The sequence below is a fragment of the Oncorhynchus clarkii genome, chromosome 7 (assembly GCF_045791955.1).
Source record: "Oncorhynchus clarkii lewisi isolate Uvic-CL-2024 chromosome 7, UVic_Ocla_1.0, whole genome shotgun sequence".
NCBI lineage: Eukaryota > Metazoa > Chordata > Actinopteri > Salmoniformes > Salmonidae > Oncorhynchus > Oncorhynchus clarkii.
Window position 1 is genome coordinate 70,601,548 of NC_092153.1, and position 12,682 is coordinate 70,614,229.

Below are 12,682 nucleotides of genomic sequence, written 5' to 3' on the forward strand. Positions count from 1 at the left end.
GTGAATGACATCGCCGAAGTCAAGGATCGGTAGGATAGTCAGTTTTACGAGGGTATGTTTGGAGGCATGACTGAAGGAGGCTTTGTTGCGAAATAGGAAACCGATTCTAGATTTAATTTTGGATTGGAGATGCTTAATGTGAGTCTGGAATGAGAGTTTACAGTCTAACCAGACACCTAGGTATTTGTAGTTGTCCACATATTCTAAGTCAGAACCGCCCATATTCTAGGTCAGAGTAGTGATGCTAGTCGGGCGGGAGGGTGCAGGCAGCAATCGGTTGAAGAGCATGCATTTAGTTTTACTAGCATTTAAAAGCAGTTGGAGGTCACTGAAGGAGTGTTGTATGGCGTTGAAGCTCGTTTGGAGGTTTGTTAGCACAGTGTCCACAGAAGGGCCAGATGTATACAGAATGGTGTCGTCTGCATAGAGGTGGATCAGAGAATCACCAGCAGCAAGAACGACATCATTGATATATACAGAGAAGATGGCTAGCTATTTATTTTCATGACCTGAAGTTCAATTTCAATAGGCAAACAACAAGTGCCAACCTAGCTAATACTTACTCACAAGGATTCCTAAATCTTTGCTAAGAATAATGAAAATGACTGCAGTTTCTACTGGTTATTGTTTTCAGGCTGGTTGTATTGATGCTAGCTAGGTACCAAGCTAAAGCTAGCTACCCCAGAAGTTGAGGTCAGACAAATTATGCTTTATTACCAGCGCGGTATTGTAAACACATAGTTCGTGGCCGCTGTTCGCTTGTTTGTAGACTTTTTTTGTACAGCTTTGACAGTGCTACTGTATCTTTTTTGACACGCAAAGAAACAATCAGCGTTCCATAGTATGTATGTCGTGAAGCTAATATCAGTGATGCTATTGCTGTGTAACTCCGGTAGGGCAACATCTGAAAAATAGCGCACTTGGTAGTGTGTACCGGTGCTCAACCAGTTGGTGAAAGCCAACATCACCCACGACAGAGAACGGTTGATTGTCAAGGGCAAAGAATTCCATTATGTTGGCTTCAATGGATTTCGCCTATGAGTTGTCTCGCTGAAATGTTCTTATTCTTTCAATTGACTGCTCTACTTGTTGACTGCTCGATCCACACAGCAGACATTGTGGGTTAGGTTAGGAATGCTGTGTCGTTACGTCATGTTCCTACGTTATATAGGTATGCACGTCAGCTTTGACATCAATGTTGCACGTCGGCGTTAAGCTAGACATCGGCCTATACCGATGTTGGCATTTTTAGCTAATATCGTCCGATTCCGATATGTTCCCCAATATATCGTGCATCCCTAAGTGGAAGAATGGTTTAAGAATGACATTTTCTATATTCGATACGTTCTATGTTCTTTATGTTCTCCACCTTCTATACTCTATACGTTATGGAGGCTTGGTAATATGCCTGTAGGCTTGGTATTGATATGTGCTTGGTTTTATTGAGGGAAAACATGCAGCACTTCCTTGGCTCTATAAAATGTGTTGACCTCCAGACACAGATGATAAGAAATGGGTTGTTAAGAAAAAAAATGACATACTGTACAAATCACGAGGTTAATTGCTTTCTTAGTTCTATTATTAGGTCCAGCTTAGATTGACTGTTGTGTGTGTCAATCTGATCCCAACTTCTGTCAGTGCAAAGCTCCACTCTAAACACTGTAGAACTTTCTGCTAGTTGGTCTTGCTCCAGAAAATAGAAAGATTAAGGACAGAAAACGCCTCTAGTCGGCACACTTTCAACTGCACCTTCTTTAACTGGTCTCCAGCCCAATATTTATAATAATAATAGTGATAATAATAACAATAATAATATTTATAAGGTCTAAACAGATTGGACAAACTGTTCTTTTGGTTGAATGTTTTTGTTGTTGTGGTAATTGGGTGGGCTGTGGGAGGACTGAACATATTCTTATAAATGGGTTTTAATCAAAGTGCAACCAACATTTCAACATGGGTTTAGGTGTTCGTTGTGTCGTTGACCACTCGGGACATAGGGATTGCAGAACTGGTTTCCCCAGAGATGTTGTCAGTTGCCTGAATCTCTTCCCTGAATTTATTCCAAAAGTCCTCTCTTCTATGCCCAGACAATGCCATGGTGACGGCACAGGGCAGAGATGCCAACCTGTGGTGGCGTATTCATGTGTCGCTCAACTACCCTTTTGGGCCTTTTCCATGACAATACAACATAAAATGTCACTTATCCTGGTTTCTGCCTCTGCGTGTAACCCAGGGAGAGGCTTTGGTGGAACATGCAAAGCTATTTTTCAAAGCAGACTATGTGCTTCAGTGTGGTATGTTATGTCAACATAGTCACATTTAACCATGATAGTTATGTCACCTAAGCTGACATACATTATTGAGTGTATGGGATAATGCTGATTGAATAGGGTGTTTTAAGGTTATTTGAGTCGAATACCGTACCCCTAGACTAGAGCTTTTATAGTTACCCCTTATAAGAACTTGACCTTGAGGTGCCCTCCTTCCGGTTAAAATTCCTTTGGCTTGAGCTACTCAATTCCTTTGGCTTGACCTACTGAGCTAATCAGGTTTCACTTGTATCATACACAGGCATGCACTGCATACCTACAGTGGGGCAAAAAAGTATTTAGTCAGCCACCAATTGTGAAAGTTCTCCCACTTAAAAAGATGAGAGAGGCCTGTAATTTTCATCATAGGTATACTTCAACTATGACAGACAAAATTAGAAAAAAAATCCAGAAAATCACATTGTAGGATTTTTAATTAATTTATTTTGTGAAAAATAAGTATTTGGTCAATAACAAAAGTTTATCTCAATACTTTGTTATATACCCTTTGTTGGCAATGACAGAGGTCAAACGTTTTCTGTAAGTCTTCACAAGGTTTTCACACACTGTTGCTGGTATTTTGGCCCATTCCTCCATGCATATCTCTTCTAGAGCAGTGATGTTTTGGGGCTGTTGCTGGGCAACACGGACATTCAACTCCCTCCAAAGATATTCTATGGGGTTGAGATCTGGAGACTGGCTAGGCCACTCCAGGACCTTGAAATGCTTCTTACGAAGCCACTCCTTCATTGCCCGGGCGGTGTGTTTGGGATCATTGTCATGCTGAAAGACCCAGCCACTTTCAATCTTCAATGCCCTTGCTGATGGAAGGAGGTTTTCACTCAAAATCTCACGATACATGGCCCCATTCATTCTTTCCTTTACACGGATCAGTTGTCCTGGTCCCTTTGCAGAAAAACAGCCCCAAAGCATGATGTTTCCATCCCCTTGCTTCACAGTAGGTATGGTGTTCTTTGGATGCAACTCAGCATTCTTTGTCCTCCAAACACGACGAGTTGAGTTTTTACCAAAAAGTTATATTTTGGTTTGATCTGACCATATGACATTCTCCCAATCTTCTTCTGGATCATCCAAATGCTCTCTAGCAAACTTCAGACGGGCCTGGACATGTACTGGCTTAAGCAGGGGGACACGTCTGGCACTGCAGGATTTTAGTCCCTGGCGGCGTAGTGTGTTACTGATGGTAGGCTTTGTTACTTTGGTCCCAGCTCTCTGCAGGTCATTCACTAGGTCCCCCCGTGTGGTTCTGGGATTTTTGCTCACCGTTCTTGTGATCCTTTTGACCCCACGGGGTGAGATCTTGCGTGGAGCCCCAGATCGAGGGAGATTATCAGTGGTCTTGTATGTCTTCCATTTCCTAATAATTGCTCCCACAGTTGATTTCTTCAAACCAAGCTGCTTACCTATTGCAGATTCAGTCTTCCCAGCCTGGTGCAGGTCTACAATTTTGTTTCTGGTGTTATTTGACAGCTCTTTGGTCTTGGCCATAGTGGAGTTTGGAGTGTGACTGTTTGAGGTTGTGAACAGGTGTCTTTTATACTGATAACAAGTTCAAACAGGTGCCATTAATACAGGTGGAGGACAGAGGAGCCTCTTAAAGAAGAAGTTACAGGTCTGTGAGAGCCAGAAATCTTGCTTGTTTGTAGGTGACCAAATACTTATTTTCCACCATAATTTGCAAATAAATTCATTAAAAATCCTACAATGTGATTTTCTGGATTTTTTTTCTTTTCGTTTTGTCTGTCATAGTTGAAGTGTACCTATTATGAAAATTACAGGCCTCTCTCATCTTTTTAAGTGGGAGAACTTGCACAATTGGTGGCTGACTAAATACTTTTTAGCCCCACTGTATCTACAGATGTAGGATCTTAATTTGATCTCCCTGTTGCAGGTTAACTTTCCTGCAATGCAGAACATTTAAGACTTGTCGTGTATTTGAGGTTTAAAAAGGGTTCTGAAGTTTGTAATTTCTACTTTTACATTTCTCACTTGATTTTCCCTAACATTTTTCGAATCAACCCCTCCAAAAATGTATTGGAATCCACATTATAATTCAAATTTTCTGTTGCCGCAGGATTATTATCCTGCTGTAGCAAACTGGCTCAAATTAAGATCCTACATCTGTACGCACACGATTATGTATAGTACAGTATGCATCTGTACAGACTTGATGATCAGTCGTTTGTTGATCGATCACAAGGCACAGAATGAAATCGGGAAGCAATTGGATAAGGCAAGCTGAAAGTAATCAAATGTAACCGAGCTTCGTTGCATTTCAGAGTGCATTTGCCGCCTCCACCATGGCTACAAAGCCAGGGGCGGTGTCCGTGACAATGGGTGGTGCCACAGCAAGTGGTGCCACAGCGGGAGGAAGTCCTACTACAGCAGGGACAACACAAAGAGGAACGGCCAAAGTGGCGATGCCAGAGGTAGACTGACTGACTTAGCTGGGTCTTTGGAGATTCCTTTGGGACAACCTTGGCGCATTCTGATGTTCTTAACCCCCTTCCCTCATTAACATGGGTGTAGTGTACTCTGTTACATGGAATCTCTCTTATCCCTTTCTTCTCTTCATGCTCAGTTTCATCTTCTGAAACACTTCATTCACAAAGTCTGCAGCTGCTTGGGCTCTCTACTATTGACTTCTTCTCAGCTTTACCTATGGTGCATTCAGATATGCTTACTTCAACCTTCACCATGACCGCAAAGAGCTTATTGATTGTGCTATTTTACATGCTGGAGAATGGAATTAGGACTTCACTGTCCATTGGAATGGTGCATAAATGTGTTGTTGCCTCGCTTTCTCAACCACATTTCCATAATATGTTCTGCGCCTGCTTCTTGGTTTGTAGACGGCATTCGTCTCTCCAGCAGGTGCTACTATTATTGACATACCAACACCTGGGACCAAAGGCAGCCCTAAAGACACCCCAAAGGTAACTCAAAACACCCCTCCCCTAAATATAGTTCATGGTTTCATCATCTGAATCTTATTGTGTATGTATCTTCTGAATCACTAACACAGAGAAGATGCTGCCTACATACAGACTCGAATCATTGGCCATTTTAATAAATGGGTCACTTTAAATAATGGTACTTAGTTAATGTTTACATATCTTACATTACTCATTTTATATGTATATACTGTATTTTATACCATCTATTGCATCTTGCCTAAGCCGCTCGGTCATTACTCATCCATATATTTATATGTACATATTCTTATTTTATCCCTTTAGATATGTGTGTATTAGGTAGTTGTTGTGGAATTGTTAGATTACTTGTTAGATATTACCGCACTGTTGGAACTAGAAGCACAAGCATTTCGCTACAGTCTATTAACATTTGCTAACCATGTGTATGTGACCAATAAAATGTGATTTGATTTGAATGGCTGTTGGGTTTTAAGTTACGGGTAGATGTTTCCCGTATACACATATCTAGGATCAACTTACTCTCCTCACATGCCTAATTTAACCTTAACTGCCGTAGGCGAGGGGAAAAATCTGGCGGGAAGTGAGCTGGCAAATTGAGGCGTGTGTGGCAGCTCCCCGCACCTCTCCAAAAGCTGTCAAAGCAATCCAAATCAAATAGAATTTTATGTGTTGCAATGGGTGAACCGTGAACTTCTTACTTACGAGCCCTTTCCAAACAATGCAGAGTTAGAAAGTAAGACAATGTGCTGGGAAAAAAGGAGATTGTAACACAATAAGATAATAACGAGGCTATATACAGGGAGTACTGGTACCAAGTTAATGGGCTGGGTTACGATGTGGTTTAGGTGATTGAGATAATATGTACATGTAGGTAGGGGTAAAAATGACAAGGCAATCAGGAAAGATAATAAACAGAATAGCAACAGCGTGTATGAAGAGTGTGAAAGTGTGAGTGGGTGTGTGGCATCAATATATAGTACCAGTCAAAAGTTTGGACACCTACTCATTCAAGGGTTTTTCTTTATTTTTACTATGTTCTACATTTTAGAATAATAGTGAAGACATCAAAACTATGAAATAAAACATGGAATCATGTAGTAACCCCCAAAAATATTAAACCTATCAAAATATATTTGATATTTTAGATTCTTCAAAATAGCCACCCGTTGTCTTGATGACAGCTTTGGACACACTTGGCTTTCTCTCAAACAGCTTCACCTGGAATGCTTTTCCAACAGTCTAGGAGGAGTTCCCACATATGCTGAGCAATTGTTGGCTGCCTTTCCTTCACTCTGCGTTCCAACTCATCCCAAACCATCTCAATTGGATTGAGGTTGGTTGATTGTGGAGGCCAGGTCATCTGATGCAGCACTCCATCACTCTCCTTCCTGGTCAAATAGCCCTTACACAGCCTGGAGGTGTGTTGGGTCATTGTCCTGTTGAAAAACAAATGATAGTCCCACTAAGCGCAAACCAGATAGGATAGCATATTACTGCAGAATGCTGTGGTAGCCATACTGGTTAAGTGTATGGTAAAGTAACCCCCACACCATCACACCACCTCCTCCATGCTTCACGGTGGGAACTACACATGTGCAGATCATCCGTTCACCTACTCTTTTTTTCTCTCACAAAGACACGGCGGTTGGATCCAAAAATCTAAAATTTGGACTCATCAGACCAAAAGACAGATTTCCACTGGTCGAATGTCCATTGCTCGTGCTTCTTGGCCCAAGCAATTCTCTTCTTATTATTGGTGTCTTTTAGTAGTGGTTTCTTTGCAGCAATTGACCATGAAGTCCTGATTCACACAGTCTCCTCTGAACAGTTTATGTTGAGATGTGTCTGTTACTTGAACTCATTGAAGCATTTATTTGGGCTGCAATTCCTGCGGCTGTTAACTCCAACTTATCCCCTGCTGCAGAGGTAACTCTGGGTCTTCCTTTCCTGTGGCGGTCCTCATAAGAGCCAGTTTTATCTTAGCGCTTGATGACAGCACTTGAAGAAACTTTCAAAGTTCTTGAACTTTTCCACATTGACTGAACTTCATGTCTTAAAGTAATGATGGAATGTCATTTCACTTTGCTTATTTGAGCTGTTCTTGCCATAATATGTACTTGGTATTTTACCAAATAGGGCTATCTTCTGTATACCACCCCTACCTTGTCACAACACAACTGATTGGCTCAAACGCACTAAGAAGGAAATAAATTCCATAAATTAATTTTTAAGAAGGCACAGCTGTTAATTGAAATGCATTCCAGGCGACCTCATGAAGCTGGTTGAGATAATGGCAAGAGTGTGCAAAGCTGTCATCGGGGCAAAGGATAGCTACTTTGAAGAACCTCAAATATAACATTTTTTCAACACTTTTTTGGTTACTACATGATTCCATATGTGTAATTTCATAGTTGTGTTGTCTTCACTCTTATTCTACAATGTAGAAAATAATAAAAATAAAGAAAAACCCTTGAATGAGTAGGTGTGTCCATACTTTTGAGTGGTACTCTGTGTGTGAGTGTAGTATGTGCGTGAGCGTTGTATGTGCGTGAGCGTAGTGTGTGCGTGAGTGTAGTTTGTGCGTGAGCGTAGTTTGTGCGTGAGCATAGTTTATGCGTGAGCGTAGTTTATGTGTGAGCATAGTATGTGTGAGCGTGTGGGTAGTCCAGTGAGTGTGCATAGGGCCATTGCAAGGGAGTCAGTTAAAAAAAAAGCTGGTCGATGCAAGTAGTTCAGGTAGCCATTTGATTAACTGTTTAGCAGTCTTATGGCTTAGGGGTAGACGCTGTTCAGGATCCTTTTGGTCCCAGATTTGTCGCTCCGGTAACGCTTGCTGTGCGGTAGCACAGAGAACAGTCTATGACTTGGGTGACTAGAGTGTTTTGACAATTTTTAGGGCCTTCCTCTGACACCGCCTGGTATAGAGGTTCTGGATGGCAGGGAGCTCGGCCACAGCGATGTACTGGGCCTTACGCACTATCCTCAGTAGCGCCATGCGTTCGGATGCCAAGCAGTTGCCATACCAAGTGGAGATGCAGCCAGTCAAGATGCTCTCAATGGTGCAGCTGTATCAATTTTTGAGAATCTGAGGGCCCATGCCCCCCAAAAATTGGCCTCGTGATGGGGAACAAGCATTGCCATTCCCTCTTCACGACTGTGTTGGTGTGTTTGGACCATGATAGGTCCCTTGAGATGTGGAGACAGAGGAACTTGAAGATTTCAACCTGCTCCACTATAGCCCTGTCAATGTAAATGGGGGTTTCCTTGGCTCTACGCTTCCTGTAGTCCTTCTCACATTGAGGGAGAGGTTGTTGTCCTGGCACCACACTGCCAGGTGTCTGACCTCCCTGTAGGCTGTCTCATCGTCATCGGTGATCAGGCGTACCACCATTGTGTCGTCGGCAAACTTAATGTTGGAGTTGTGCGTTGCCACTCAGTCATGGGTGAACAGGGAGTACAGGAGAGGACTAAGCACGCACCCCTGAGTGGCCCCCGTGCTGAGGGTCAGCATGGCAGATGTGTTAATCCCATGGTCCTTAGTTTATTGATGAGCTTGGAGGCCGCTGTGGCTGAGCTGTAGTCAACGAACAGCCTCCTCACAGAGGTGTTCCTTTTGTCCAGGTGGGTAAGGGCAGTGTGGAGTGTAATTAGAGATTGCGTCATGGAATATGCGAATTGGAATTGATCCAGGGTGTCTGGGATGATGGTGTTGATGTGAGCCATGACCAGCCTATCAAAGCGTTTCATGGCTACAGATGTGAGTGCTACGAGGTGATAGTCATCTAGACAGGTTACCTTGTGGGTCTATGGTGGTCTGCTTGAAACATGTAGGTATTACAGACTGGATCAGGGAGAGGATGAAAACGATCACTGTGGGGACGACATTGTCACTTATTAGTGAAGCCAGTGACTGATGTGGTAAATTCCTTAATGCCATCTGATGAATACTGGAATATATTCCAGTCTGCTAGTGAAACAGTCCTGTAGTTTAACATCTGCCTCGTCGGTCCACTTCCGTATTGAGCGTGTGACTGGTACTTCCTGTTTTGAGTTTTTGCTTGTCAACAGGAATCCAGAGGATGGTTATTTTCAGATTTACCAAATGGAGGGCGATGGAGAGCTTTGTATGCATCTCTGTGTGTGGCGTAAAGTTGATCTAAAGTTTTTATTCGCCTCTAGTTGCACAGGTGACATGCTGGTAGAAATTTTGAAGACAGATTTCAGTTTCCCTGCATTAAAATCACTGGCCACTAAGAGCGCTTCCTCTTGGTGAGAATTTTCTTGTTTTCTTATGGCCCAATACAGCTCGTTGATTGCGGACTTAGTACCAGCATTGGTTTGTGGTGGTAAATAGACAGGTAAGAAAGATATAGATAAAAACTCTTGGTAAATACCATGGTCTACAGCTTATCATGAGGTATCCTAACTCAGGGGAGCAGAACCTTGAGACTTCCTTAATATTAGAGAATGCACACCAGCTGTTCTTAACCACCCTTGAGCTTACCCGGCGGCGCTGCTGTTCTGTCCTGCCGATGTATAGAAAAATCAGCTTGATTTATATTTTCCATGTCCTTGTTCAGCCACGACTCAGTGAAACGTAGGATATTACAGTTCTTCATATCACATTGATAGGATAGTCTCGAAAAGAGCTCATCCAGTTTATTCTCCAGTGATTGCTTGTTCACTAATAGAACGGATGGTAGACGCGGTAGACGTAGTCTCGTCAAGTATCCCTCACGCCGGCCTCTATGACGCCTCCTCTTCCGAGTGTTGGGGGGATTTGGGCCTGGTCTGGGATGAGCAGTATGTCCTTTACCTCCTATTAATTGAAGTAGAAAGCCTCATCCAAATCGAGGTTAGTGATCGCTGTTTTGATGTCCAGAAGCTCTTTTTCGGTAATTGAAAGCGATAGTGGAAACATTATGTAAGATAAGCTACAAAAAACACAAAATCGCACAATTGGTCAATAGCCTGTAAAACGGCTGCTATTCCCTCCAGCGCCATTCTTTTGAGGAAAAATAAACTGTATTTGTATGTATGTGTCTCTTTTGGAGTGGTAGGGTTAAAAGCAGAAGTCAAATTTCGATTGGACCTCATGTGCAATTGACCAATAAAGTAATTTTAATCTTAGGAGAAGGAAATGCAAAAATGATCCTAGATCAGTGTCCAGGGCCAACTTGACCCTACTTTACATTTTTGCAACCCCTGCACCTCACCCTCACTGGACCCCTTTCACCTTTACATCATTTAATTTAAGGAATGTTAAACAACGGTTAATGTAAGTAATAACACCGGTTAATGATTTTTTTTTCATGTAATGAAGCCGGTTAATGTAATAACTTGCTGGATAACGTAAAAAAAAGAAGTTTTTTTAGTCTAATAAATTATTAGGTTATACGGTGGTTATTGCACTGTCAGGTGAGTCAACTTTTTTTAATGAATAACTTCAATAATCATGTAATAACATACCAAAATCAATGTTTTGATTGACTTCCCTTAATTCGATGCACAAACCACCAACCACAAACACCGACAAACTCATGCACATCATACAGTCACCCTCACAAGCGTACATTGAAATGTGCCCACACCACATACACCCACACCTCTCTTTCGTGTCGTCTGAGTTTCCCAAAGATTGGAAAGCAGCTGCGGTCATCCCCCTCTTCAAAGGGGGGGACACTCTTGACCCAAACTGCTACAGACCTATATCTATCCTACCCTGCCTTTCTAATGTCTTTGAAAGCCAAGTCAACAAACAGATTACCGACCATTTCGAATGCCACCATACCTTCTCCGCTATGCAATCTGGTTTCAGAGCTGGTCATAGGTGCACCTCAGCCACACTCAAGGTCCTAAACGATATCTTAACCACCATCGATAAGAAACAATACTGTGCAGCCGTATTCATTGACCTGGCCAAGGCTTTCGACTCTGTCAATCACCACATCCTCATTGGCAGACTCGATAGCCTTGGCTTCTCGAATGATTGCCTCGCCTGGTTCACCAACTACTTCTCTGATAGAGTTCAGTGTGTCAAATCGGAGGGCCTGTTGTCCAGGCCTCTGGCAGTCTCTATGGGGGTGCCACAGAGTTCAATTCTTGGACCAACTCTCTTCTCTGTATACATCAATGAGGTCACTCTTGCTGCTGGTGAGTCTCTGATCCACCTCTACGCAGACGACACCATTCTGTATACTTCTGGCCCTTCTTTGTGTTAACAACTCTCCAGGCAAGCTTCAATGCCATACAACTCTCCTTCCGTGGCCTCCAATTGCTCTTAAATACGAGTAAAACTAAATGCATGCTCTTCAACCGATCGCTGCCTGCACCTGCCCGCCCGTCCAACATCACTACTCTGGGTGGTTCTGACTTAGAATATGTGGACAACTACAAATACCTAGGTGTCTGGTTAGACTGTAAACTCTCCTTCCAGACTCACATCAAGCATCTCCAATCCAAAATTGCATCTAGAATTGGCTTCCTATTTCGCAACAAAGCATCCTTCACTCATGCTGCCAAACATACCCTTGTAAAACTGACCATCCTACCGATCCTCAACTTCGGCAATGTCATTTACAAAATAGCCTCCAATACCCTACTCAATAAATTGGATGCAGTCTATCACAGTGCCATCCGTTTTGTCACCAAAGCCCCATATACTACCCACCACTGCGACCTGTACGCTCTCGTTGGCTGGCCCTCTCTTCATACTCGTCGCCAAACCCACTGGCTCCAGGTCATCTACAAGACCCTGCTAGGTAAAGTCCCCCCTTATCTCAGCTCGCTGGTCACCATAGCAGCACCCACCTGTAGCACGCGCTCCAGCAGGTATATCTCTCTGGTCAGCCCTAAAACCAATTCTTCCTTTGGCCGCCTCTCCTTCCAGTTCTCTGCTGCCAATGACTGGAACGAACTACAAAAATCTCTGAAATTGGAAACACTTATCTCCCTCACTAGCTTTAAGCACCGTCAGAGCAGCTCACAGATTACTGCACCTGTACATAGCCCATCTCGAATTTAGCCCAAACAACTACCTCTACACCCTACTGTATTTATTTATTTTTCTCCTTTGCACCCCATTATTTCTATCTCTACTTTGCACATTCCTCCACTGCAAATCTACCATTCCAGTGTTTTACTTGCTATATTGTATTTACTTCGCCACCATGGCCTTTTCTTTTGCCTTTACCTCCCTTATCTCACCTCATTTGTTCACATTGTATATATACTTATTTTTCTACTGTATTATTGACTATGTTTGTATGATTGACTGTATGTTTTTAAAAACTTGTTCTATGTGATATACTGAATGTGAAGTTATTACATTAATCAGTGTTATTACATTAACCGTTGTTCCAGTGTGTCAATACATTGAATACTGTTGAATACATTGAGTTTTAACTCATCCTTGAT

At 42.6% G+C, this 12,682-nt stretch overlaps 1 protein-coding gene across 1 annotated transcript in view; it reads left to right on the forward strand.

Annotated features, from left to right (window-relative positions):
• Window positions 1–12,682, forward strand: part of LOC139413786 (nascent polypeptide-associated complex subunit alpha, muscle-specific form-like) — a 97,500-nt gene that overhangs the window by 45,258 nt on the left and 39,560 nt on the right. The window contains exons 4-5 of the mRNA XM_071161539.1: window positions 4,610–4,759; window positions 5,183–5,266. Of these exons, the coding sequence (XP_071017640.1) occupies window positions 4,610–4,759; window positions 5,183–5,266 (234 nt within the window). The remainder of the gene's footprint in view (window positions 1–4,609; window positions 4,760–5,182; window positions 5,267–12,682) is intronic.